General features: G+C 34.4%; 7 protein-coding genes across 10 annotated transcripts; 2 read left to right on the top strand and 5 right to left on the bottom strand.

The window, feature by feature from the left end:
* Window position 1: 1 nt before the first annotated feature.
* Window positions 2–2,230, top strand: LOC106639474 (cell division cycle 7-related protein kinase). 2 transcript variants are annotated; one of them, XM_014353115.2, is made up of 8 exons: window positions 2–172; window positions 365–590; window positions 738–831; window positions 902–1,044; window positions 1,116–1,239; window positions 1,312–1,492; window positions 1,564–1,826; window positions 1,926–2,230. In XM_014353115.2, the coding sequence occupies exons 1-8, from the start codon at window positions 151–153 to the stop codon at window positions 2,031–2,033; spliced, it is 1,161 nt and encodes a 386-aa protein (XP_014208601.2). In that variant the 5' UTR covers window positions 2–150; the 3' UTR covers window positions 2,034–2,230. The 2 variants fall into 2 exon arrangements, with proteins under 2 accessions (XP_014208601.2, XP_014208602.2); XM_014353116.2 differs by lacking the exon at window positions 2–172 and adding an exon at window positions 244–264.
* unc-45 (unc-45 myosin chaperone) lies at window positions 2,066–6,335 on the bottom strand. Its single transcript, XM_089598877.1, has 5 exons — window positions 5,851–6,335; window positions 5,201–5,645; window positions 4,778–5,107; window positions 4,243–4,683; window positions 2,066–4,151 (listed from the first exon to the last, which is right to left on the bottom strand). The coding sequence occupies exons 2-5, from the start codon at window positions 5,618–5,620 to the stop codon at window positions 2,541–2,543; spliced, it is 2,802 nt and encodes a 933-aa protein (XP_089455003.1). The 5' UTR covers window positions 5,621–5,645; window positions 5,851–6,335; the 3' UTR covers window positions 2,066–2,540.
* Window positions 6,137–17,858, top strand: LOC106639476 (nonsense-mediated mRNA decay factor SMG9). 2 transcript variants are annotated; one of them, XM_089598878.1, is made up of 10 exons: window positions 6,137–6,153; window positions 14,903–15,141; window positions 15,207–15,253; window positions 15,330–15,516; window positions 15,593–15,886; window positions 15,953–16,097; window positions 16,167–16,287; window positions 16,370–16,481; window positions 16,557–16,683; window positions 17,400–17,858. In XM_089598878.1, exons 2-9 carry the CDS (start codon window positions 14,969–14,971, stop codon window positions 16,633–16,635), a joined length of 1,158 nt encoding a protein of 385 aa, XP_089455004.1. In that variant the 5' UTR covers window positions 6,137–6,153; window positions 14,903–14,968; the 3' UTR covers window positions 16,636–16,683; window positions 17,400–17,858. The 2 variants fall into 2 exon arrangements, with proteins under 2 accessions (XP_089455004.1, XP_014208604.2); XM_014353118.3 differs by lacking the exon at window positions 6,137–6,153 and adding an exon at window positions 14,513–14,629.
* Window positions 12,318–13,930, bottom strand: LOC106639406 (GDP-Man:Man(3)GlcNAc(2)-PP-Dol alpha-1,2-mannosyltransferase-like). Its single transcript, XM_014353017.2, has 2 exons — window positions 13,230–13,930; window positions 12,318–13,157 (listed from the first exon to the last, which is right to left on the bottom strand). The coding sequence occupies exons 1-2, from the start codon at window positions 13,873–13,875 to the stop codon at window positions 12,388–12,390; spliced, it is 1,416 nt and encodes a 471-aa protein (XP_014208503.2). The 5' UTR covers window positions 13,876–13,930; the 3' UTR covers window positions 12,318–12,387.
* NC2beta (negative cofactor 2beta) lies at window positions 16,492–18,706 on the bottom strand. The gene is made up of 2 exons (XM_014353117.2): window positions 18,568–18,706; window positions 16,492–17,586 (listed from the first exon to the last, which is right to left on the bottom strand). The coding sequence occupies exon 2, from the start codon at window positions 17,576–17,578 to the stop codon at window positions 17,072–17,074; it is 507 nt and encodes a 168-aa protein (XP_014208603.1). The 5' UTR covers window positions 17,579–17,586; window positions 18,568–18,706; the 3' UTR covers window positions 16,492–17,071.
* Window positions 18,707–19,805: 1,099 nt separating this feature from the next.
* Idh3g (Isocitrate dehydrogenase (NAD(+)) 3 non-catalytic subunit gamma) lies at window positions 19,806–23,241 on the bottom strand. Of its 2 annotated transcripts, none has more exons than XM_014353045.2 (4): window positions 23,153–23,241; window positions 22,788–23,043; window positions 21,319–21,738; window positions 19,806–21,240 (listed from the first exon to the last, which is right to left on the bottom strand). In XM_014353045.2, exons 2-4 carry the CDS (start codon window positions 23,022–23,024, stop codon window positions 20,725–20,727), a joined length of 1,173 nt encoding a protein of 390 aa, XP_014208531.1. In that variant the 5' UTR covers window positions 23,025–23,043; window positions 23,153–23,241; the 3' UTR covers window positions 19,806–20,724. The 2 variants fall into 2 exon arrangements, with proteins under 2 accessions (XP_014208531.1, XP_014208530.1); XM_014353044.2 differs by having other exon boundaries at window positions 23,118–23,209.
* Window positions 23,242–23,363: 122 nt separating this feature from the next.
* On the bottom strand, window positions 23,364–26,842 carry LOC106639442 (putative ATP-dependent RNA helicase DDX10). The gene is made up of 12 exons (XM_014353062.2): window positions 26,662–26,842; window positions 26,391–26,582; window positions 26,040–26,312; window positions 25,841–25,962; window positions 25,551–25,752; window positions 25,307–25,469; window positions 25,048–25,231; window positions 24,803–24,979; window positions 24,542–24,732; window positions 24,231–24,457; window positions 23,675–24,159; window positions 23,364–23,566 (listed from the first exon to the last, which is right to left on the bottom strand). The coding sequence occupies exons 1-12, from the start codon at window positions 26,746–26,748 to the stop codon at window positions 23,434–23,436; spliced, it is 2,436 nt and encodes an 811-aa protein (XP_014208548.2). The 5' UTR covers window positions 26,749–26,842; the 3' UTR covers window positions 23,364–23,433.
* Window positions 26,843–27,984: the final 1,142 nt, after the last annotated feature.

Here is a 27,984-nt window from a genome sequence, read left to right as displayed (position 1 = left end):
AATCAAACCAACCACAACAAACTCTACAGAGTTCAAAGTCGATCAGTTTTCTGTTTGTTTTTCTCTCTGCATCCAAACCTCTTTTCTTCGTAATCATGCCTTTAAAGATGAAACGATAGCAGTGAAACAATTTTATCCAACATATTTATAATGGAAGCTAACAAGATCGAAGGTAAGTCAAACCGTCAAACATTACTTGTACTTAAGTATATACCTATAACCCAATTCTGCAGTTTCAAAACAAAACAGTTGACACGTAAAATTGTGAAAAGCGCGCGATCGAAAAAACCTTAAATCTCATTGAATTTTCTGATTGAAATGCACTTTAATTGTACTAACGATTACTCAATCTTTCGTTCGACAGAGATCAAAGAAGACCAGGTGGCCGTGATGTTGAAAAATATACCTGTGCTGGACGATCTTTTCACGATACACTCAAAAATCGGTGAGGGCAGTTTCAGCACCGTTTTCCTCGGTTTTAGGAAAAACCAGAATGGCAGGGACAAAAAAAAATATGCTATCAAGTATCTCGTGCCCATCTGTCATCCCAGTAGAATCGAACGCGAACTGCAGTGTCTCAAAGATATCGGGTTATTTTTTGTTAATTAATTTACTATTTTTATTTGGTGATTTTTTTTAAACGTTTTGTATACTGTACGCACTTTGATATCGAATATTTCCCTAAAATGAAAATATGTTTTGGTGAAGTTTACTAGTAACATCATCTTTTTTTTCAGAGGTCAAGATAACGTAGCTGGATTAGAGCTTTGTTTGCGTAGTGGAGGATATGTTGCCTTTATCATGCCCTTTATAGGACACAATGAATTTTCAGTAAGAAGACTATATAATTAAAGTTCCATAAATAAGTTACTAGTTGTACAACAATAATATAAATTTTCAGGAATATGTACATAAAATGGAAACAGATGAACTACGAGAATATATGAGAGCTTTGTTGACAGCCTTAAGCAGAGTGCACAGTTTCAAAATTATTCATAGAGACATTAAGCCAAGCAATTTTTTGTACAATAGGATAAAAAAAAAGTAACGACCTCTCTTAGTTGTTTATAATCATCGAGTATCTGACTAGTGATTTACAATTTATTTTTGTGCAGGTATTTATTAGTAGATTTTGGATTAGCGCAAAAATATGTTCCTAGTCAGCCTAGTACTCAAAACCCAGCAAAAACTCCTGTACCTAATAATGTTCCAGCAGCTAAAAAGAGAAAAGTAGATGAGGTAGATTTAAACAACGCAAAGTAGTCCACCAAATCTCTTGTGATAATTTAATTAATTTTCGTGTTTTTTTAGAACAAAATCGATACAACCCTGAAGAGTACAAACATTGTGTCAGTTGAAAAGTGTTATTGCTTTGGGAAGCCAAAAGTGTGTTCACTATGTTTAATAAGGCCATCTCAGACAGCACCGCGCGCTGGCACTCCTGGTTACAGGCCTCCAGAAGTTCTGTTAAAATATCCTGCCCAAACACCAGGTGAGCATATTGAATAATTATATCAATCTGTGTTATAATCAGCTGAATAATTTTCGATTTCATAATTACAGCAATCGACATATGGGCTAGTGGCATTATCATGCTGTGTATGCTGAGCGAGACTCATCCTTTTTTTCGTGCTCCCGACGATACAACTGCCCTGGCGGAGATCGTTTCGATTTTCGGTTCCACCGCGATGCAACAATGCGCAAAAAGACTCGGAAAAAAATTGATATTTGGTTCCGATATTCCAGAAATCAATCTCGCCACCCTGTGTCTCAAACTTCAGGAACGTAACCGGGCAAAGCAGCCTACTGTTGAAAGAGTTTACAAGGTAAACTTGATCAGATGCTTTTGTTCATTCATTTAAACACTATTTGATGGCCATGGTCTATCAGATTACAATATCCCATAAACTTTTTACGTTTTTCAGAGTTATCCAGACGAAGCTTATGAGCTACTGGGGAGATTGTTAGATATCAACTTTAAAACTCGAATTACTGCTGAAGAAGCGCTACTTCACCCATTTTTAAATCCATGAACTGGTGATAATTACTTAAAAAAACAAAAAGATCAAATTTGTATATATCTTTATTAAAAAACAAGCAACATATTTTGTAACACTTTAAACAAATTGTATAAGTAAAGGTAAAGTGCCGAAAAATATGTCTTAATGAGACGATGTAAATAACAATAGTTAGTAAATTCGAGTGTTATATTTTTAAATAAAATCTTATAAATAAATTCATTTAAAAAATCTAAATGCAGTCTTCTACAAACTTTCAAGGCACAAAGTATCAATTTTTATATCAACATTGATGTAGAAGAACAATATTGAAGTTTTGGATTGCCAAAGAAAGTCTCTAAACTACATTTTAAAAAACAATGCATTATTTTCTTTTAATCTTAAACAAATCAATTAAATACAATATGAAATCAACAACAAACAATCTATGGAAAATCCAAAACGTCAATGAAAAAATCTCCATTAATCGGTATGTACACACACGCATGCATACGAGTTCGAGGATGAATTTTTTTCACAAACTCATTCCTCGACCTCGCCACTGTCCAAATCAACGTCATTGGGTTTCAACAATTTATAGTCAACGGCGCTCTTCAACGCGCTGTTTAGCAACTTTTTGACCTTCTCATGCTCTGGGAGTGAACTTTTAGCCAGTGCCTGCATAATCTCCGTAATATTAGTCTCGATGAGCTTCTCTGCGATTTCCTTACTCGATTTCATCATATTGTTGACGATGTACGCTCCCCTGTACTGTAAACTTTCCTTAGGACTAGACAACAAGTAACTCAACGAATCAAGCCAATCCTTGGCATCAAAGATCTTGTTGCAAACGACCTTACTGACCGAAGTCAGCATCGACAGAGCACCAGCAGCTGCCGAAGACGTTTCCTCGTCCTCGCTCATGCACAAAATAACGAGATACTTGACCCGATCGTTGTTGCCTTCGTAGTACGGTATTGTTTCGTCGCACATGATGAGATTGTTGATGAGCTGCGTGGCAGCGCGCACCAGCATGTCGTGATCCTCGTACATGTAGTTCTCGACCTTCAAGAAGCAGCCCTCTTTGAGCATCCTCTTGCGCAAACTGTCGCTGACACCCGCCAAGTTACACAGTGCCATGAGAGCTTCAAAATTCTCGAGCGCATTGCAATCTGGGTGCAACAGATCGATCAAGGGCCGGACCACCTCGTACATCCTTTGCCCAGGAAACGCGACCTGGGGGTCTATCGTAATGCCAAGACGAGCGAGCGCTTGAGCAGCTTGCTTTTTGCCCTTGTCCGTGCTATCGAGTGCCAAAGGTAGAAGCGCCTTGGCACCCCCTTGCTGGACTATGATGCCCCGAACGTCCACTACGCTGCACAGAGCATTGAAGACTCGAGCTATGAGTTCTTTGCTGTTCTTGCTGTCGGTCTTGGACAGAGCCACAAGAGCTGTGGTCACACCTTCCTTGGCGAGACAGGTGAGTCGCTTGTTGAGAAAGTCCGGGTCGTCGAGCTCCGATTCCTCGGGGATGTGATGTTTAGCGAACTTGGCGAGCTCTACCATCTCGGGAATCAACTCCTGCTTGTCGTAGGCGTTGCAGAGGTTGACTAGGGTCGTGACAACACCGTAGACGACAGACTTGTCCCCACTCTTCGCAACCTCGATCATGGCACGGATCGCGTCCTTGTCTTCGATCATCTTCTCCTTGACCTCGGCGTCAAAAGTCAGGTACGAGAGACCCTCGATCGCCCATTTTCTCATGTCCTTATCTTTCTTAGGATTGATGAGGAACCTGCGGCATGCCTCGGCGAGCTTTTTTGATGCTCCATCGGCGAACGGGCGGATAGACGCGTCGGTGCCACCGGAACTGCTCAACTTGCAAAGGCCAACGAGGGCGCGGACTCGGATGGCATCATCTTTCGACTGATATAGCTTTTTTAAGATGTTTACACCTTGGTTTATTATGCTGGTTGCCTTGTCCTTCTTCGAGGCTGCTGCAATGATGCACTCGCAAGCAACTTTCTGCTGAAGCACGTCGTCTGAGTTTGCCATAGCGAGAATCATCTGCAGAATACCATCCCTTGCTATTATGCCGTTTCCGACGTCTAGTGGTCCCAGGAGTAATGTCGTGATTGCCACTGTCACTCGCACCTATTAGCAAGCAATAAACTCATGAAAAAGCTCGATCTATGCTATGTTTTTTCAAGAGTTTTGAGGCTTTAAGGTAATCCATTCAACTTACCTTTGATTCAATGTCGGGATCAAGTAACTTTTCTTTTATGTACTCGTCTATAGCTGCGTTGAATTTCTCTTTTGCTGCGTCATAATACATGTTCTCATAAACACGAGCCAAGCACACACTGGTAATGGTTTTCGTGGACCCTGTGACGTTCATTGCCGACTCGTACTTGTACTCCTCGAGCTCACTGGCAACTTCCATTAATCTTTGCAAGCCCCGCTGTTCAACGAGACTCTCAGCCCAATTAAGAGTGTCGTGGTGAACGTTTCTCATGATCAACTCGATGACTGCATCTCGGCCTTCACCAGTGAACGTGCGATTCGTTGTTGAGTAAAGGAGGCAAGTTAAGATCGTGTCGATTTCTTTCTTGTACTTTTCACACATTTCCTTGTTTGGTTTTGATTCGGGTTTTGTGGTTAAACCGCTATAGCTGTTCAGAACAGTCTGCAGGAACAATTTTTTTTTTTTTATGTTTCAAATGGCATACAAATTTTGTGGGGACAAAAGATTGAGCGTAAAACGACGCTAGTTATCGTACCTGTATACAGTATTGACCAGCATTCACTCTATCTTCATTTTTGCTGTTAATGACATCCAAGAACCAAGGAATACCTATGTCTTTCAACATTTTATCGGTTCTGTCGATACTATCCTTGCACAATTCAGCCAAAATACGAATGGCTGCAATTATGATATTCTCATTCTTCTCTGACTTTAAAAGACGATGGATCTTTATTGATATTCCTTGTTTGAACATAAGATCAGCTGCAGCTCTTTCTTTGGCTAGAACTAACAAGTTGTTCATTGCCGTTTCTCTTTTTTCTCTGTCGATGTTTGCATCAAAGGCCAGTTCAAGCATTCGTGAAACCTGGAAAAATACACATTTGTCAGAGAAACATTGAATTTTGTGAGGATTGAACATATTTTGATGGATGTTCTCAAAAGTTATTCGATACTTTACCTTATTGCCAGTATTTGAGGTTTCTCTTAATCTCTTTTGGGTGATTTCGTGTAGACTGCCCACAGTCTGCTGAATAACTTTGTTAGTAGGCTCAACTTGAATAACAGCCCTGGCATCACGGTAAGCCTCCTCGAACCTTTCCACAGCCTCAAGTGCCTGACACCTCCTGAACAAAGCTTTTGGATCATTTGGTGAGATTTTTAAAGCTTCATCACAGTCTTTGATCACTTTGTCATATTCTTTTTGCTTTAGATAAACGGCAGCTCTATTTTTTAAATACACTGCCTTGTCAAAGCTGTCTTTTTCCGCAAGTTTCAAAGCCTTTGTGTAAGACACCAATGCTTTTTCGTACAGCCCATCTTTGAACTCGGCATTGCCTTTTTCTTTCCACTCTTGGGCTGTTAACTCAGTTTTGATCATTTTTAAAGAATTCTTGTGAGTTAATCTGAAAATAAAATTCAAATTTTGTAGTCTCATTGTAAGAATCACACAAGCTATTGCATTTTCAAAAACACTGTAAAGTAATCAAAGTATGAGAGGATAAAAATAACAAGCAAAAACCCTGAACAAACTCAAGTACTTAACACAGACAATTAATAAGCAACAAAAACAAACGTTTGAGAACTAAGAGCTTGGTAGTTTGTACGTGCCTCTTGATGCTACAAAATCTCGACTTGTACTGAAGCTCCTCGTGCAGCAGGCAAGCAATAAAAAGGTTTCATAAGTATTCAAGATGCCACGAGAATCTTCCTCACGAATCTCACGACCCAGGGTTTATTTTAAGAGCAGTACTTATACTATATACATTCGTGTATACGAAATTTTCTTTCATGACCAATGAGTGAGTTGCTATCCAACAAAAATAGCTTGGAGAACCACCTCCATTCTGCAACATCGATATGTACCTACTGGTAAAACGTTTTTATTTTTATCAGCAAAGAGAGTTGAAATAAGTAGGTTTTCACTTATTATTTTTCCCGATAACTTTTTTTTTTTGTTAACGACTAAACTTTAGTTAATGTTTCTCTCTTCAACTGTCAACCTGTACTAATCTACTAACTGTCGATGGGTTTTAATGATATAAACAAACTTGAAAATTTCCGTGATAAGTATCGTGATAAGTAAGTTTGAACCGATTTTCTGAGATATTTCGGAGTTTGTTTACAAATGAAATATATAAAAATTTAACTTTCGTGAACCAGCGCCATTTAGCGGTGCTCATTTTCTAAATTATTTTTGACAAGTAGACCTTTGCTGCCTTTGCAGATTTGCACATTTTGCAGTTTGCACTACTTCTACTGCAAATGTGCAAATACTGCAATAGGCTTATTTTATAAGCCATATAAGACAAGTCAAATATTTGTGGTTTTGGAGGTTCGTGTTCGGGTAATAGATAAATTGCCGCAAATGATAATATAAATGTTAAATTTTTATTGTTTATCTATCAGATTAGTTGCGGCTGGTTTATAATTGATTTCATGGCTCTACTGTAAGAAATAGTTTTTTTTTATTATTTTGATCAGCGCCATCTAGCGGTATTTTTTTTTCGCCAAAAGTGGCCTCTAAAATTCTCAATCAGAGCATTTAGGATAAGAGCCATTTAGTCAATTATAAACCAGCCGCAACTCTATTTGTAGCTATAAAATAAAAAAATAACAATACATGTGTTTTTGGCGGCAAGTTAACAATCTATTTTCTACCAAAAAATTGACCTTCTATGTATTTATACTTTTTAAGATAAATTTTCGAGTAAAAAATAGATTGTTAACTTGCCGCCAAAAACACATGTATCGTTATTTTTTTATTTTATAGCTACAAATAGAGTTGCGGCTGGTTTATAATTGATTTAACGGCTCTACGCGCTAAAGCTCAGTTTCAAAAGCTTAGGGCCACTTTTTAGTTCAAAAATCCGCAACGCTAGACAGCGCTGATCCAAATAACTATTACTACTTACAGTAGAGACACTTTGTCAACTAATAAGGTAAAACGCCCAATACTTGGACAAAACTGAAATTCAGACCGATACTTGGACAGTGGAAAATCAGTCATTGTAGCAAATAAAAAAGAGATATTTTAAAAAACGTAATAGATTAATATTGCTATGATTATTATTGATGATATACTTGAATTTTTAAAAAAATTTCAGCAACATTTAATACATGCGAATGATTCTAAATTTCACCGTAGGCGCCATAAGACTGCGATAATTTTTCTCCGTTTTCTATGATTTTGATAATAGGTAATGCTCGTTAAAATTAATCCAATGCATTTGTATAAATGCTGTATGGTATTATTTTACAACTTTTACATTAATTAACAATATTTCTAATGTAATCGTGGACAAAAAAAATTTTTATAATGTAAAATTAGCTGTCCAAGTACACCTCACGATTTCGTAGTAGTTGGACAGACGTGGAGCTCTTGTCCAACTTCAGGTCATAGGCACAAAAACGTCGTAGCCAGTACATGGACATACAATCAAAGTTGTTTACCTTTTAACGTAGTTAATCTTTTATGCGAATTTTTTAAACAAAAGTGTATAAAAAGTGAAGTACTTTGTAGAAAAAAAACACTTTACTAATCAGTTTTGTTGTTAAGGGGTGCACCGCTTTAAGAAAATTGTTTTTTCAACATTTTTAAAAGTTAACCTCCAATTCACTGTAAATACAGATGAAGTATGGGTTCTGAAAAGAGGAAAAATGTTTTTAAAAAAATATAAAATAATGAAAAAGAACAAAAGTGGAGGTCATACAACAAAAACAAAAAAGAAAAGTAAGAAAAATTATAGTCTTATTAAAAATAAATCTTAAATAACAAAATTAAAAAAAAAACAGTAAAATTGGTTTTACACTATCTCACTGATAGAATAATTGAAAAAACTGAGTACCGAGGTGAGAGCTTAATTGAGTTGGATAATTCGTTTGCTATTGAAGAGATGCAGTTCCTTCTAAAGAAAATTCAAATCAAGAAGGAGAAGTGCGATTCCTCACAATTGAAAATGTTGAAAATCAAAATGCACCCTGAGGGATTTATCTTGCATTTAATAAATTATTTTTGGAAAAAAGATTAATAATTTTACTTACGAATTTTACGTAATAAATTTGTTATTATTTATCCCCTTCGTTAACATTTTTTCGTTATAAGGTATTTATCTAAATACATACTTTAGTTTTAATAAGTACTTGTGCCTTATCGTAATTTATACAACTGTAAAATCGTTTAAGTTAGTATTGTCCAAGTACTGCTTTCCAACTTGTCCAAGTACTGCAGCATTGTCCAACTTTTGGTTTTCAAGGTTGTCCAACTACTACGACAGTCGAGAATGATTGTCCAACTACTCCGATAAGTTGACATGTTTTAAAATGTACGATAACTATTATTTAAGAGCTATTTTAAAACATTTTTTGTGTGTTATATAATCCTAAGGCATCCTAATTACAAGTAATTATTTAAAAAATATGGAAGTATTGCACATTAACTTCGGAATATGAGCGTTAAAATTAGTTTCGAAAAATCTGTCCAAGTATTGGGCGTTTTACCTTAACTATAAACTAGCCACACAAGTTAAAAGCAGAGATTAAGATTAAAAGTCTCAACTAGCATCATAAATAGAAGAATATTAGAGAAATTTGTGAACTAATAAGATTTACCAATGAGCATAGGAGACTCTTCGTGTGACTGAAACTCTTTATTAGGCCTTTTTTCTTCTGTCATCTCTCTTAGACTGATAAATTCACGTATGTGCTTGATCGTTATTGAAGATTTCAGTGACACAATACGTATCATATAAGTAAACTGTTTATTTAAACTATAACGTTAAAGGGCCGTGCTTCCATAAGTTAGTGGTAAAAAGCTTAAGGTATTGTAAGTTTGTGAATATGGTTGATTTTATAAGCCACATAAGATAAGTGGAATATTCATATTTTTACATGTCGATTTTTGGCTCAAAAATAAATTGTAAACTTGCCGCAGATAGCATAGAATACGTCAACTTTTTATTGTCTATCTACAAAATCAGTTGCGGCTAGTTTATAGTTAACAAAGTATCTCTACTGTAAGTATAGTAATAGTTATTTGGATCAGCGCCATCTAGCGGTTTTCATTTTTTCGCCAAAAGTGGCCTCTAAAATTCTGAAACCGTGCATAAGAGCTTAGACCATTTAATCAATTATAAACCAGCCGCAACTGATGATAAAGCTATAAAATAAAAAAATAACGATACATGTGTTTTTGGCGGCAAGTTAATAATCTATTTTCTACCAAAAATCGACCTTCCATGTTTTTATACTTTTGAAGACAAATTTTTGAGCATAAGATAGATTGTTAACTTGCCGCCAAAAACACATGTATCGTTATTTTTTCATTTTATAGCTACAAATAAAGTTGCGGCTGGTTTATAATTGACTAAATGGCTCTAAGCTCTTATGCTCGGTTTCAGAATTTTAGAGGCCACTTTTGGCGAAAAAATGAAAACCGCTAGATGGCGCTGATCCAAATAACTATTACTATACTTATAGTAGAGACACTTTGTTAACTATAAACTAGCCGCAACTGATTTTGTAGATAGACAATAAAAAGTTGACGTATTCTATGCTATCTGCGGCAAGTTTACAATTTATTTTTGAGCCAAAAATCGACATGTAAAAATATGAATATTCCACTTATCTTATGTGGCTTATAAAATCAACCATATTCACAAACTTACAATACCTTAAGCTTTTTACCACTAACTTATGGAAGCACGGCCCTTTAACGTTATAGTTTAAATAAACAGTTTACTTATATGATACGTATTGTGTCACTGAAATCTTCAATAACGATCAAGCACATACGTGAATTTATCAGTCTAAGAGAGATGACAGAAGAAAAAAGGCCTAATAAAGAGTTTCAGTAACACGAAGAGTCTCCTAAGAATGGAGCATTGGATCTCACATAATCAGAGAATGTTGGGTTCTTTGTTTATTTATAAGACTTAAAATTTACTTATCTGTAATAAATGTATTTTTTATTTAGTAAGATCCAATGCTCCATTCTTAAGAGACTCTTCCTGTGACTGTGCTTCTTTTTTAGGCCTTTTATCTTCAGTTGTCTCTTTTCGACTGATTAATTTATGCATATATTTGATTGTAATTCAAAATTTCTGTAACACAAATTTTTATTGAAACAAGGAAAAACCAAATTTTAAAGGAGCAAATGCATATTTACAGTATCAACTGTTATGATTAAAAGTTATAAAACTTAAACAATTGCTTTATTCAAACGTATTATCAAGATTTATGTTTCACTTTGTTCGTTGGTAAATCTTATTAGATCACAAATTTCTATAATATTCTTATATTTATGATGCTAGTTGAGACTTTGACCTTGAGTGTTATCAAACTTTGTTATTGTAATATTAAAACCTCACAACATGAATGTGTGATACATTGCACTGTATATATGTGTGATACATTGCACATATATAACATTGAAAGTTTTTTAATCCAACATAGACCATTACATTATTTTTGAGGATTAATCAAAATGAGTTTATCATATAAAACAACTTGTTAACTTTCAGCTTCTGCAGACTGTTAGTCAATAAGATTTAAGAGCTGCTTGTACAATCGTCATTAATTATTTGTTAAATGTAAAACAAATAAAGTTCTATATTTCGTTAACAAATTTCACGTATGTGCTTGATCGTTATTGAAGATTTCAGTGACACAATACATATCATATGCTTAAGTTAACTGTTGATTTAAACTATAAAGTCAAAGGGCTGTACTGCCTTTGCTTTTATGAGTCAATGATGTAAAGCTTAAGGTATTGTAATTTTTTTCCTGTGGTCGATTTTATAGGCCATTTAAGATAAGTAGAATATTTATACTTTTACATGTCGATTTTTGGTTCAAAAATAAATTGTAAACTTGCCGCAGATAGCATAGAATACGTCAACTTTTTATTGTCTATCTACAAGATCAGTTGCGGCTAGTTTATAGTTAACAAAGTATCTCTACTGTAAGTATAGTAATAGTTATTTGGATCAGCGCCATCTAGCGGTTTTCATTTTTTCGCCAAAAGTGGCCTCTAAAATTCTGAAACCGAGCATAAGAGCTTAGAGCCATTTAGTCAATTATAAACCAGCCGCAACTTTATTTGTAGCTATAAAATGAAAAAATAACGATACATGTGTTTTTGGCGGCAAGTTAACAATCTATCTTATGCTCAAAAATTTGTCTTCAAAAGTATAAAAACATGGAAGGTCGATTTTTGGTAGAAAATAGATTGTTAACTTGCCGCCAAAAACACACGTATTGTTATTTTTTTATTTTATAGCTACAAAATAAGTTGCGGCTGGTTTATAATTGACTAAATGGCTCTTATCCTAAATGCTCTGATTGAGAATTTTAGAGGCTACTTTTGGCGAAAAAAAAATACCGCTAGATGGCGCTGATCCAAATAATTATTACTTTATTACAGTAGAGCCATAAAATCAATTATAAACCAGCCGCAACTAATCTGATAGATAGACAATAAAAACTTGTCATTTTTTATGCTATTTGCGGCAAGTTTGCAATTTAGCTATTACCCGAAAACCAACCTCCAAAAGCATAAATATTTTACTTGTCTTATATGACTCATAAAATCGACCATGTTTACAAAATTACAATACTTAAGACCTTTTACCATTTATTTAAGTGATTGCGCGATGACTGGTCACGATGCATATGTATAATATATACTTACACTTTACCGATTTTTGGTCCAATACCGAAAGTACTCGAATTGTAAAGTAAGATTGTCAATTTTTTGGAGCCAAATTGGATGTAAACTTTTTAAATAATTCTTTGGTATACCTGTAATTCATTTATAAATCTAGTTTTATTCTTGAATACATAAAGATTTTAATATCTTATCTAAATTGGATGAAGAATTAATTTTTTTTTTTTTAATCACATAAAGGATTTATCTAGAAATCAAGTAAGTAAAATCGCCCACATATTTTTTCAGTAATAAATATAAATTTATTAAACGGTATAAAAATTCAATAAATAGTAGATTACGCGATTAAAAAGAGTATTAGATATTCTTATGGTTGCGTAAAAACACGCAAAAAATTGTAAAAAACACTGCATATATAATTGTTTTCTAAGGCTAATAAAAACAGCTCATTTTTAAATACATTTTTAAGAAGAAGCTACTTCTTATTTTTTCGCGAAAAGTTCCTCAGTCAGGTTCAAAAATCTTTTTTGGTAATGCAACCGCGAAAATTGCTCAGCAGTTCTTCTAGCTGCCTTCCTCATGCTACGTTTTTTCGAAGACATTAGTTCAAAAGCCTCGAACAATGCTTGAGTGTACTCTTCAACTGTCTTTGCCAAGTATCCATTGGTTGAGTCTTCATCCACATTTATCAACTCGTTTCTAGCAGCACCAGAGTTATGGACTATCATTATCTGTCCAGTAGCTAGTCCAGCTATAATATCCGAGCCAAAGTGATCATCAGCCTTAGCATAAATACCATATGACGCTTTTATCAGTTCTTCTTCCAAATGCGCTGCATGTATGTTTTGTGGGTGAATTTTCACGTTGTCCTCTAAATCGTGTTCTTTTATCATGTCTTTCAAACTTTTGAGGTATTCTTCATTCGGTTCTGTGCTTAAGTTTATTAAAATCAAACGAATTTCGTTCCTGATGCCACTGTGGATTTTATTTTTCGCTTTGCTGAGAGCTTGGAGTATTAATTTGTGATTGCTTTCAACCTTGAATTCACTCGCATTTATAATTCTATAGTCGATTTTTTTCTCCCAGCTGAGATCTACCTTGGCCATTAACTTTTCCAAACCAATAGGGGGATACACAATATGGGTTTTTTCTGGACATTTCCAAATAGCATCAACATTATCTTCTGTGTAGGTGGAATTCACCATTACGATGTCTGCAAATCCACCTGTCCAGCCATACAAGAATGCAACACCTGTAAAGAACAGAAAAAGATTGTACATAAATTCATTATTAATGATCGATTTAAAAAAATATAAAATGATACCTTTACTGATACCAAGAGAACTGGGTGACCTTCTTGTTAACATGTACTGATTGTTGCTCAAAAGAACGTGTCTAGTTTTCAGTTTTTCTACCGTTACCATTGGATTGTGAATATAATTTACAACTTTACAACGTCCAACTGTTTTAAAGATGTAATTAACAAACCCATAGCCCATAGTATCAATGATGATGTGCGGCTTGAGAAGTGAAAGTGCTTCACTAGCCACCAAGATTGACCCCAAGTAAGCAAATTTCTTGATCCATTTAGTTTGACGTAGATGAACAAACTTAATATTAGGCTGTAACTTGATGTCAAACTTAGTACCTACCCTTTCAAGAATTTCTGCTGATTTAACATTCACGTCTCCTGTGTAAACAACTATGAAAGCATTAGTATGTTCAGCTTGAATTGCTTTTACTGCAGACCATAATACGTTTTCTTGAGGCGTACAGGCATTACAATTGGGATGGAAGAATCCAACTGTAATATCTTTTTTGCCTTTTTTTGGTACATACTTTCTGGTTAATCGTATTATTATGTTTCTCAATACCAAAGGACAGAGTAAGATTAAAAATATGAAAATAGTTTTTAAAAATGCATACTTCTCGCGCACCCAGTATGTAAATCTTTTTGTTGCTCCAGCCATGATCAACAAATACAAAAACCGTAATAAATATTTTTTAATTTTCTTATATATTCATTAAAAGCCATTCAGTCTCTTTGTTGCACTGTAAGTCTTCAGATCTTAAAATACTTTAATAAAACTATAATAAAATCAAATATCAGATCAACCCTAAGTGTTTATAGTTATTTTATAGCGGTATAATTAGATTAGTTAAGTATTATCAGAAGTGAATAAGTTACATGATACCGGGACGTTTGTGTTAATAAGTATTACACCATAATCTTACTACTAAGTACATTAGTCATTTACAAAAAATAAAAAAGAAAATGCAATCCATAGAAAACATTTTTTAATGGAGTTAATAGTTGTTCCTTCCTTCCTACACCAATGCACAGAACTGTACTTACTGATTATCTTTGAACTCAAATATAAATATAGGTAAGTACAGGGCCAAAATTAACGTTTGTTTTTTTTCTCGCATTGCAGCTTTATAAATATATCGCTCGGATAGGTAAGTACCTATGGACTATAATGTAACTCTTTTGTTAAAACAAAAATGCGTAACGCGTTCTTGAATAAAAAAATGTGTCATAAACGTAAGTTAACTTGAGCATAACATATACTTGATACCAGCTGGTAAGTGCTGGTATATTACGTTCACTGCTTACACGTAAAGTAAACAAACGCACCTTAACCTCAACGTCTCAATCTCAAAGAGAGTTTTTTAACTGAAGTTAGTGGTATTTTTCGAAATATGTGTACATGTGTGAAAAAGGTAAATAAGTACTTATAATTTAATTTTTAATGTAACAATTTACGAAAACGTTCGACTTTAGATTACATCTTCAAGTGTGCAGATTTTTAATGTAATCTGTAGACATGTGTACAGCTGGGAAAAAAATGTTCCTTCAAAACAAAGTGTTTTTCTTAAGAGTTATGAGTGAAAGTCACATGTATATTTTTTTTGTCAGCAATTAACTAAATATTATTTAGGTCACGACGATTTAATAGTATTTTTTCCTATACTATTTTGTATTCTTATTCAAAGGTTAACAATCTAGTGCTAACGAAAATACCGAAAATTTCATGACAATAAAACAACAACGCATTGCTTATGGTATTGATCATGAATTCAAAAAAGATGATTCCCATAATGACGAAAGATCCCAGTGGTAAAGAGGGAGAAAGCAGAGCTCTTATTAAAGTCATGGACAGGCCAACATTTATCCTAAAAACGAGAGAGGGTGAGAACAGGGCTGTCTCTCCGAATCACAGAAATGGAAATAAGTAAATAGCATATACCACCCTTTAGTCAAACTTTGGAACCAGTAATAAAAAACTTTAATTTGCAGAAAAGAATCCGACTCTCATTCAAGTCTGTTGACAAAACCAGTTGAAAGTTTGTTGGTTTGAAACTTAGCATGGCTGTTACCATACCAGTACTTTCATTTATTATTATTTTTTTTTACTTCCAGCACGTCCAGTGTTAACACCTTGTCCTGAACTGGTTGGTTGTATAAAATTTATGGATGAAAATATGCAGCTGTGTGAAAATCCGCTCGAGTATTTACAAGACCAGCAAGATTTTTTGGTAGTTGGTTGCGTAGGTCTTCAAGGGGTTGGCAAATCAACAATCATGTCCTACCTCACATCTAGTTACGTGTAGGTGTTTAAATTGTTCATTTTAACTTTACAATCACAATTTTGATCCATTTTTTAAAGGTGTTAAATATTTCAGGCCTGATATTTTTCCTACTCAAAATTTATCACATCATGAAAACGGCACTAATTGCACTAATGGCATAGACTTCTATATCACAAAGAATAGAGTCATTTACTTGGATACCCAACCGATTTTGTCTGGATCTATGGTTGATTATTCAAATTTTGATCAGAAAAAAAATTCAACCGATTTCGTAGGCAATGAATTAAATTTGGAGCTTCAGTCCTTGCAATTTTTAGCATTTTTGTTCTCAGTATGCCATGTTATTATTTTTGTTCAAGATTGGTTTGTCGATCCCAACTTACTACGGTACTACAAAACAAAAAAATTTATTGTCACTAAAGTATTAAAAACTTAAATCTTTCATAAATATAGATTCCTTCAAGCAGCAGAGATGCTGAAGCCTTCTTCTACTACAACTATGGACCAGGATTATGTAGAGTACTATCCACACATATTGTTTTTGCACAACAAAGCCGAAGTGCAGGACTTCATGCCTGCTAATATAGAAATGATGAAGGTAAATTTTTAATCCATGTTGTGATTTATTATGATGAGCTTTCTTGCCTAACAAATTTCAAATTTTTAGGATTTTTATAACAAAACTTTTTCCTCCTCTAAATTGCAAACTCACAGTAGTCTCGATATGAATTCTTGTTTTGTAGATAATCAGCTAAATTTATTTCTCTTTCCGCTTATTTCAAAAAACAGTAAGATCAATCAATTAAATAATACTTAAATTACATGATACTGAAATTAAATTTAATAAAAAAATTAAAAATTGAATCGCAGCTAAACCAATGTTTATTGAAGATGAATATAAATTGACTGATCAGTTAAAAAGGAAAATACATGGTGTTACAAGAAATGCAATGACCCCCTCTAATTTGACTGAAAGGAATTGGTAAGATGTGTTTAGTGTAGATGACAAGTATTTTATTCATCAATGAATTCAAAATGATAAAAAAATTATTCCTAGGTATCACTACGTTTCAAAAGTGGCGGAAGCTATAAAGAAAAGTCATCTTTCTTCTGAATATGGCAGACTAATGCCCTGAACTGAATAAGCAATTTCTCTTTTTGACGAAGATACAAACACATGGCACGTAAGTTGATTATTGTATTAAATCAAGTAGGTTTCGAATCAATGGATAATATGTTATCAATTATACTTTATTGGAAATGTTAAAGTTACTATGTAAGAACGTAATCGCTATGAAACTTTCTTTGAATGTACTTATTACCGTATTTTAAATTTTTTATTCGCGTTAACTATTATTAGTTTCATATTTTTTTTTCTTTTTTCTTTTTTTTTTTTTTATCAAAAAAAAAAAAATACATTAATCGTAAGATCGTAAAGTTTTTCATTGTCTTATTCTTAATGCTTATTTTGCAATTAATGGTTCACAAAATTTCATAGTAACAAAAATAAATCGCGGAATTTACGTAAAAATTAAATTGTTAAGTTAATGGAACCATAGTTATAAGGTAATTTTAAGAATAATCTTCGTCATCACTGTCGCCATTTAATATAGTTGTTGGCATTTGCGCAACAGCTTGCATTTGTTGCCACTCAATCTGTTCAGCAACAGCTTGTTCCTCTCTGGCTTTAGCAAAAAGCTCCTGCTGCTGTCTAAATAATTCCTCTTCTGGTATACCTAGATTTTCTAGCCTTGTACTTTGCCTTCTTCGTTTGGCAGCCACAGCTTTGCAATCTCTGAGAACAGCCTCGGCCTCAGAACGATAGTCGCTAAAGCCTAATTTTTCGAGAGCCTGGAGAACATGTTCGGCCATGATCATTTTCTTTTGTTGCTGATTGCAGATGTCATTTGCCTCAGATGACAGTAGGTGGATGAACTCGGTGCAGCAGTTCAGGATGAGCTCGCGGGACTCATTGGCAACGCGGACGTGGGGAAGGATTTCCTTGATCATTTTGTTCATGGATGCCCGCGGCAGAGTCAGCTCATCGTCTTCTGTAGGCGACATTCTAGCCGAGGCCATTTGTAAAACTGCAATTCGAGTGAAAATGAAGCTATGATGCTATAGACTCCAGAAGATTATTTTTCTTATTTATTCATTAGACATTCGCGATAATAACATTTTTTGTTATTAAATTATTTTTGTAAGTAACTTTGCTATTTGACTATTATTATTATCATTGTCACCATGGTAACATATAAATTTAACGAAATCTTTATCATCACAACAATCACAACTTTGAAAAAGTATTCATTTTACTTTCATTACTCTTGGTACATCTTCTAATGAATCAATAAAATAAATCGTTAAAACTATCTTCACAAAAGTTTCAAACTAATAATGTTAATATCATTTAACATTTTTTTTTGCTTCAAATACTCTAGTATATCATATTTTAAAAATAGAGAAATCTGAGTTTTGCTAAAGTACTTGTATAAAGTATCAATAAAGAACTATGATAAAACAGTTCATTTATGTTCAATTAATACTTTTTTTTTTCATTTAAAGTTATTTTGCAGAATAAGAAATTAAAATTGTATTCTTTTTATGTAACAGTTTTAATAATGTTACAGGAATTATAACGATTAAGCTAATAATTAATACTGTGCGAAAATTAATTTTGTCCATAAATAAATTATAGTATAGAAAACTTAAATGCAGCTGTTTGTTTGTTCCTTTTATATTAGTGAATCAAAACAATGCTTTCTTAATTAATACTTGTATAGATCAAGGTTTTTGTTATGAACGTAATAAAATTGTCCTTGTTGCACACGTAATACATGACAGATTAAACTTGTTACTTTAAATAATAAAGAAAATTCAGCATCTAACTGCTTATATCACATTATTCGATGGGAACAGTAAGTAATTTGTAAAGTAGAATATTAATAGAAATTCTGGCACGCACTTGTTTGACAACAAAGGACTGACAACCTGATCACACACCTCACGAAGGTTAGGAAAAAATATGAATAAACGTAAAAACATGTAGTAATGCAATATATACTAACCAGCGATGAAATATTAACAAGTCGAAAATATTTGAGGTTGAATTAATTAACTAATCGAAAATGGCAACTTGAAAATCGCCTATCATCAAAACAATCTGTTCAGAAACATCCAAGTGTTACATTTATTGGACGTGAGTGACTTCACCAAGTGGTTGTGAAAAAATTCTCAGTATATATATATATACACCAATAGGTATACATAAAACATTTGCAATTGCTCGTAAGGTAATACAGTCACAGCAGTGAACCTAATCTTCTTTACCATCAGAGCAGCTCAGGGGCGGGGCCGGAGGGGAGTCGCGTTATTCTTCCAACGGCGCTAACGTTTGAATGAAAAGTTTTTTTCTCGTCGGCACCGAATGAAAAGTTTTCTCTCGCCATTCGCTGGGCTCGATATAGGTATTTATATTATTTATAAATTCAAACGTAGCTTTTTTATGTTGGATATACTCACCGCATGTGTAATTCAGTGAAATAAAGTTAAATCCGATTTCGAAAAAAGCACTTGGGGCACCGCGAAAAATCTTTGGCGACATGCAACAGTTGAGCATCGCGTAGCGTTTATTTTCACCTCAAGCACCCCAACCATCGAGAAAATACAATCAGTTTTACTTGGTTCCATCCGAATAACAGTTTTTCATGATATTTTGACTTATAAAATAATGTCCGTCGCGTAATTCATTAAATCGAGGTTATTATCACACAATCATAATCGTTTTGTCTCGTCTGATTTTTATCCACAGATTCCGCATCGGTGCTGATACAGAGAAAACGCTCGAGAAAATGACGACAAAGCACTGGAAAAAAGGAAATATGGAGATAAGGATAGATACATCGTGGATTGATGTAAGTTTAATGAACTATCCATTGATTTAGACCATTTTAATTAAAATTTTCACTTTATTCCAAAACCAATCGACTTTGTCTTGACTGATTCATCCACAGATTTTTCATTGGTGCTGATATAGAGAAAACAAGACAAAAAAGTACTAAATCAAAGAAAGATATTCATCATGGATAGAGGTAAGAGAAAGAAATTAAAAAAAAAAGTTGAAAATCCACAGCAATTTTAATGGTTTCAATTAACTGTTTTTTTCTTCTTTTTCATACAAAAGAAAGTCTATCTTGACACGTTTGACTTATCTGTATGTTTTTCACATCGTGATGATAAAAAATAGAGAATGGAGACATCCACCATAGGTATAGGGGTAAGTCAGAAATAAAAACTATTTTAACAGTTTCAATTAATGTTCATTTTATTTTAATACAATACAAACGAAGCTTCCCTTGTCTCGTTCGACGTTACAGTATAACATGTGTGCTTTAGCAATAAATAACGAAAATTGACGGGAGTACTTACATTATGTACATTATCTTTAGGATTTGTGAACTTTTAACGACAGAGTTCATCGAGCGAATAATACGTTTAAAAGTTAATTTCATTTCATTCATGATTTACTATTTACGCTAACGGATGCCAATGATTCATTAATAAATCGATGTCAAATCAAAGAAGATATAATGATACCTATTTTCTGCAGCCACACTAATCTTGCACTGACTATGATACACATAAGATAATAAAGTTTCATTGATAGATGTCATAATTAGTCGTCATGATGCGAGGGCAAAGGCAGTTTTTAATTAACCTAAAGCGCGCGCAATTAGTTGCTCAAGACAGAAAAAACTTCAAAAAAATCGATTACTTTTAGATCAAAGTTTAAAAATCCAAACTTGATTCAATAAATACTACGCAGGATGGAACATCTAAAATAGGAATAAAAATTGACAAATTGGCATCTTTAAAATACACATTACTAAAAAGTTATTGCATCCATGCGTCAATACAAACGCATTGGTACGTCTATATAATAGTTAAAGATTTTTGAGTATAAGCTGTATAAATCTAATACTTCAGAAAGAGCCTCTTGGCCATAATTCATAGTTATTTATTTTTTTTTTTTTCACTACGAATCGTCAGTATAGTCACCGTATGATTCAAAAATACTGCTACGTTAGAAAAAAAATTAAAACAAAAAGATCCTAAGCAAAGATCCCAATGCAATGACCTTTTGTAACGCGTCACATCACAAATAAACTCGAGCAAATTTTTTTCGAGTAATTCACATTAACTAAGATCTCTCTTGTACGTATACCTTACATCTCGCGCTTGATGCACTTGATAATATTATCAACGATATCCCTGCTCGACGCGTCGCCTCCCAGATCCTTGGTCTGGATCCCGGCATTGATGGTCTTATTAATGGCATTCTGAATAAGGACGGCGTGATGCTTGTGTCCCAAGTGACGCAACATATCAACGGCAGCGTTGAGCATGGCGATGGGATTGGCGATATTCTTGCCGGCTATGCTGGCGCCGGTGTTACGGGTCGCGGGCTCAAAGATCGTGTAGTGGTCGCCGTAGTTCTTACCGGCCAGTAGACCAGCTCCGCCCAACAGGCCGCACACTACGTTCGAGATGATGGCACCGTACAGGTTTGTCGTGAGCATAATGTCGAACTGGTGGGGATTAGCAACCAGCTGCATACAAGTGTTGTCTATGATCATGTCGTTGAGGACGATTTCCGGGTACTGCTTGGCCACCTGGCGCGAGGTTTCAAGGAACAAACCATCCGACAGCTTCATTATGTTTGCCTTGTGGATTGTGGTGACCTGTAATAAAATGGGTTTCATTTAGATGGGCTTGCTGACGATTGTAATTAACCAAAACTCTAGTGTATCGGTCCTCACCTTCTTCCTACCGTTTCTCCTAGCGTATTCAAAGGCATAACGAGCCACCCTTTCAGAGTTCGACTGGGTGATGACTTTCATGCTCTCGACGACGCCGTTGACGCTCTCGTGCTCCAGCATAGCGTACTCGCCCTCGGTGTTTTGCCTGACGATCACGAGATCGATGTTCTTCTGGCGGGACGTGACCCCAGGGTAGGAAACACAGTGCAGGGCGTTCACGTACAAGTCCAGCTGGTTGCGCAGGGCCACATTGCGCGAGAGGACGCCTACCTCCTTGCTACGGGTCTCGATGTTACCCTTGAGAGCCACGCCGTTACGCCGGATCGAAGTGATCGCGTAGTCGAGGTCGTCGTTGTTGTCCGCGTTTGGATCGATGTCGATCTCCTCGAAGTCGACCGGGACGCCGGCGAATTTGAATATCTGAAGCAAAAGTATTTAATTATTTAATCTTTTTTTTTAATTGTTATTATGAGCCCCGTTTGTCATTATTATCATGTTTGTGTCAGTGCACGAGGCCATGTGGGCAGTAATAAGCTCTGATTTTCAATTTTATTTTATTTTTTTCGCTTTTTGTCTCGACTCTGATTGTAAGTAATTGTTATAACAATGTGGCTATTTTAAAATTTTATCATCCAGAGGGGGAGATACCATTGAATCTCGGTGTATCTACTTACATGTTGAAAAATTATATTCTAGATTACATAATCTAATTGATTACGTTAGGATTCTTGTTTGTTTATCCAAGCATTGTTGTTGATAGTCCTGATATGCACCTATTGTTCAAAGTATGTTATTGCATTTCATTTTTTACGACGCAAAATTTTTAATATTTTTGAAAATTTATATTGAAATTTTTTAAACAATTTAAGGGTATTCCTTATTTATTTCCTTATAATGATAACTTGTTTAAGTTATTATAAACAGGTTGAAAATTAAATTGGACAGCCAATATTATATCTTTCATTTCAGTTATATGATTATTAAAAAAAAAAAAAAAAAATATTTACAGGTTTGTGGTTTCAAGCTTAGTGAAAAATAGTTATTTGAGATATAGATTTCAGTATAGTTAAAACTTTAAACCTTATCTCGTTTAGTAATTGATACTCAGCTTAATATCATTGACTTGATATCAAATGTTTCATTTATTACACGTTTGGTAATGTGACATAGTTAGATACTTCAAATAAATGTTTAAATTACCAAGTACCGATTTCTTGCCTATCTGTATGGACACAATAATTTTATGTTAAATTAAAATTTCTATTATTTTGAATTGTGCCAACAAATCGTATAAGTATTTTATGGGGGATACTTTAGATAAGACTTTATTTATTGTCTCATTGTTCTTGGATACTTTCAGGAATTTTTTAAAATTAAAAGGAATGCAAAGGAATTCCAAAAATGTATAAGCTTTCAATAAAAAAGTAGAGCCATCGAATTACTTGAAAGGTAGTTAAAAAAGACAGTACCTCTTTCACATAACCCATCAGCTCTGGACCAATACCTGCACCAGGTAACAGGGTAACAGTATGTCGTCCACCATAGTGAGCTTTTGGTATGGGCATGATTTTTTTAATTGTCGGTTTTTGTTGCTGGATTTCAAATCCCGATATTCCGGATGACACAGATGCTGATGCCCAGCGTACATGCATCTGTGGTACAGTACATTTTGGTTGAATATATCTGAGAACACATCTGCCAGCCATGTTTAGAATTTGAAGAGATCTACAAAAAATACAATAAATGAGTTTTAAAAAATATAGTGCTCATACCGCAAGTATTGTTAAAAAAATTTTTACTTGGCAAGGCCTATTTAATCTATTTTAACAATCACCTATGAGGACCTTGCCAATTCTACTAGTTTTAGACCTGCGTCTGGTTGAAAACTGCTAGGGAGATCTAGTTATTTCTCGTAGAGAGTAATAAGCGTCAGAGCTTTTATGTAAAAGCTCAGCCATTTTTTCCTTTTAACTGTCAAAATTCAAAATGTTTGGATGCAAAGCAACTCAATGAATTAATTTATAATATTTTATTCTCATCCCACTGATTAGTGTCAACATTAATATTTTACAGTAATAACATTATCATTAATAATTTTGTGATTGGAGTAACGATTTATTGTCGTAAAAGTTGCAAAGCAAGTTCCTCATCTGCTTGCAGATTTTCGTTTTCAGCTTCATGGAAGTCTTGTTGTTTTCTCTTCTTCTTGCCTATATTATCTGCAACAATAAGTTTTCTCTTCATAGGCCTGTAAAATGAAATTATCTCCGTTAGATATACTCTCCAAAAATAGTGCACATTTTTAAAAATCGAATAAATACCATAAAAATAATTGAAAAAATGAAATTTTATTTACCTGTGTCTATGTTCTTCGTCGCTGTCCAATTCGCTTGAATCAGATTTATTTTTCTGTTTATGGTTGCTACGTTTTTCGTCATCTGGTTCACTATCATCATTGCTATCTTCTTCGCTAGACTCGTCTTCTTTTCCACTGTCTCCATCAGATCCTTTCTCTTTACCGTAAATTACATCTGGATCAGGTAACCAAGACAAATCTGGCTCTTCATAACCATCATCATCATCTGCTTCGCTCTCAGAGTCTGATGCATTGTACTCTTTCACTTTGGAGCTCTTTCCTTCCTCAGTCTTCTGTCGTGCTTTGAGTTTTCGCTTGATCTCTTGTTTTTTTTTCTTGATCTTTTCTTTGTACAATAACTTGTCATACTTGTCTTCTTCTTGTAAAATTTGTTTGGCTAAGTTAATGTCTATGCCACCTTCCTCTTTTTCTTCGTACTGTCTGCCTATCTCTGATACTTTTGATTTTGTAGGATCGATTTGTTCCTAGATAAAAACGAAAACTTATTGCAATAATGAATAAAACCTACAAATCAACTACTGTTAATCACAAGTACCTGGCCTTCTTCGTCAAAGACAGTCTTTTTATTGGTTTTGATATTCTTTTTGAGGAGTTTTTTTGCTATCGATGCTTTTGTTACTGCTTTTTTATTTTTAGATTTTAGTGCAGCTTCGAGATCTTCTTCAGGCAAGTCATCATCAGATGATGACTCATTTTTTATTTTCTTTTTTACAGTCAACAAATCATCATCATCGTCATCATCATCAAAGTTAAAATCATCATCTGAAAATAAAATTTTTTTGAAATCACACCACCTTACTGTATGCATCCATAAATATGGCAATTATATTTAAATGAATCTCTTACTGTTTCTGAAATTAGACTTTTTCTCAGAACTGATGCAAGATTGTTCTGTCTCTGAGCTTTCACTTTCGTGACCATTTGATATTTCTTTTTTGTCTTTATTTAAACTTGTCTCATTTTCACTAGGTTCATTTTGTTTCTTTATCTGTCGCTCTAAATAACGAACTCTCGGTGGAATAGCCAGACCAAAAGATCTACGAAATAAAAATTGTAGCATAAATTGAATGCAAAACTTATTACTTTTTATCTTTTTAGTCCACTTACTTTGAAAATGCAGCTATATTCAAAGCATGGACTTTAAACACGCTTTTGTCCTTCATTAGACAAACATTTTTTATATAAGAAACAACAGCGCGCTGTGCTGCTTCTTTGATTTCTATCCTACGAACTAGTAATGCTTCTAACTTTTTTACTGGTGAATGAAGTTTGCTTGGATTTACCCTGTGAACCATTATAAATTATTCATTGCTTTATACTTTTTATCAATATTTATCATAAAAAGTACGTACTGTATTTTATTTATGGGAATTTTTTTATTTCTAAGCTGCTCAACCATGGCTAACTCACTAGGCAAAAGAACCAACAAGGATTCGCCACTATTGTTTAACCTTGCAGTTCTTCCTGAACGATGTATGTAAGAATCTACATCCGCAGGACAGTCCATTTGTACAACCCAATCAATTTTGGGAAAATCTAAACATAAATTTTTTTTTTTTTATGGTTTATCATAATTAAGCCAATGGCACGTACAAAAATTACGAGTCTTACCTAATCCTCTTTCTGCAACATCGGTGCAAAATAGTGCTGCAAAGCTTTTGTTGTGAAATGATCTGTAAGTATCTGTTCTTCTTAGTTGACTTCTTTTTCCAGAGGTCGCTAATATACTAATTCCTGGTCTTAGATGGCAAAATGCCTCATACATAAAACTTACCTGTATAAATATAAAAGTTTAAAACTTATTTAGACTATTGTCACTATAAAAATTAAATGTAAACATTTTTAAATTACACACTTGATTACAGGTAGAAAAAAATACTATGATTTTTTGTTTGCGATGATTGCAGAGGAAGGAGTACAAAACTGCTACTTTTTCTTCTAGTTCGCATACAATGTAACTCTGTTGGAGACCCTCCGGAGTCGCTGTTGCTGCATGCTCGTGAACAGACACGTAAAATGGATCTTTTAAGCTCAGTCTTGCCAAGTCTTTTACCGATCTATTGAAAAAATTTACGTTATTACTTATGGCTAATTTAGATTTCAAACTGAATTGATAGAAAAAATAATAACAAAGAAACACATTACTTTGTTTGAGTAGCAGAAAATAATAAAGTTTGACGCTCTGGTGGTAGGTAGCCAATTATATTGTCCATTGCTTCTTTGAAGCCCATGTCCAAGATTCTGTCTGCTTCGTCCAAAACTACTATCTGCGGTATTTACTGTTTGTGAAAGGGTTTATTTGGCTTAAGGTGTTAGACAATTATGAAATTCGACATCCACTTACTTGCATGGTCAGTGTTTCAAAATTATAATTCGTTTCCATGTGAAACAACAATCGTCCAGGAGTTGCAACCACAATATTACAATTGCGTAATCTTTCCATTTCGTCTCCAGGATTTTTTCCACCGATGATCAGTCCTATTGTAAAATTATGGAATTTGCCTACGCTCTTTAATTCTTCTGCTATTTGATAGGCAAGTTCTCTCGTAGGCGTGATAATGAGAGCACCAAGCCCATCTAAATGAGTCCACTGTTTGCAGTACAAACGTTCCAGTATCTGTTGATGAATGAACATTTACAGTGTTTGCCTTTCAACTGTAACGCACATTTATAAAAATTTTGCAAATGTACGTACCGGAACAAGGAAGGCCAAAGTTTTTCCACTTCCAGTTCGAGCAGCAGCTAATACATCGTGCTTTTGCATTGCCAAGTGAATACTTTGTCTCTGAATATCCGTCATTTTACTGTAACTATTTTCGCTCAAACCTTTTAACGTGTACTTTGAAAGCGGCAAATCCGAGAATTTTTCAATCTTGGTCGGGTCTATCTGTGAATACAGCGAAAAAAAATAAATAAAAATAAAAATGCTAAAGGGTTTCATAAAAACCAAAATTCCCTTCACTCACGTTCTTGTATCTAGCTTCCAATTGTGAAATTACTTCAGACGATGGCATCTTTTTTTTCTTTTTAAAAGCTACTATTTTCTTCTTCATTTTGTAGTTTTATTCAAACAAACTCTTGTCGAAACTCAAATAGTTTAAATTAAAGGTGAACAGTAAAAACTAACGGCACACTCTCGCAGCGAAACGTTAGGTTAGGATGTATACCTATTCCTGTCACTGTATTCCACACACACGTGCAGCTGCAGCAGAAAACAAAAACACGTTTTGCGGAAATCAAGTGTCGGTAAGTCGGCAAGGTAGGACATTCTATCATCTCTCTCGATAAAACATTCGTGTTTGTTATCAACTTTGCAATTTACTCCATAGATGGAGACAAGTGTTTGGTTTCTAGGTTGAAATATTTATTTTTATGCAAAACAATTTTTCTATCATAAATCAAGTATTTTGGAACGTTTATTTTATATAATGATCTGTTATTCGAGCAAATTAGTTGTGCATTTCAATACCACTCGAAATGATACGTTTTTCTAAACAATTGTTAGATAACGCATTTTTTAAATTAAATTTTAAGATAGCACTTTTTACGTTTTTCTTCATAAGAGGTATCAAAAAGCTGTTTACTCCACTGTAGTTTGATTCTGAGATCAGAGAGTGTGTATATCCTATGCAAAATGAATATCCCGAATCGAAAATTGTTTTTTTTCTCCGATCAAAAGACGCTGCAATACATCGTGAAGTTTTTTTTAATTTTTACTCAACTCATCCTCTTTTTAATACATTTCGTGACAAAACACTTAAATAGAGAAAGTGCCTGTAAAAATGTACTACACTATTTTATCCGATAGCTAATTTTTACCGTACGAGTGATTGCGCGTTGTATGAATAAACGTTTGGCACAGTAAATAAATATAAACTAGTATTCCACGGAAGACGTGCAATGACCAACATTTATACAGTACAACTTGAAAAATCTCAAACTGAAATTTACAAAAATCCTGGTAATCCGAAAAACGGGGTTGAAAAATGCACATACATTGTACTCCCATCGCGGATATACGGAACGGAAACCTATGCCAGCGGAAGTGTACACATTATCCCTTTCGGATCGATCTCCCACACATCTATGTAGCGCTCGCACATTATTACTCACCACTTCCTCCCTCAGCTTCTCCAGCCCTTTCAAGGGGGCCTCTCGAGTCTTCCGCACTTGCATGCGTATCGCTAACCGCAGGACGCGCGTATTATGTACAGAAAAACGCAAGTACACACGCGTTATAGGTGTATTTATATGGAGCCCGTAACATACGCTAAGGAACTCGATAGGCG

The sequence above is a fragment of the Copidosoma floridanum genome, unplaced genomic scaffold (genome assembly GCF_036245765.1).
Source record: "Copidosoma floridanum isolate Cflo_tuat_1 unplaced genomic scaffold, Cflo_Japanese_pri ptg000006l, whole genome shotgun sequence".
Classification (NCBI taxonomy): domain Eukaryota; kingdom Metazoa; phylum Arthropoda; class Insecta; order Hymenoptera; family Encyrtidae; genus Copidosoma; species Copidosoma floridanum.
The sequence above is the reverse complement of the archived record's forward strand: the minus strand, read 5'-3'. Positions and strand labels throughout refer to the sequence as shown.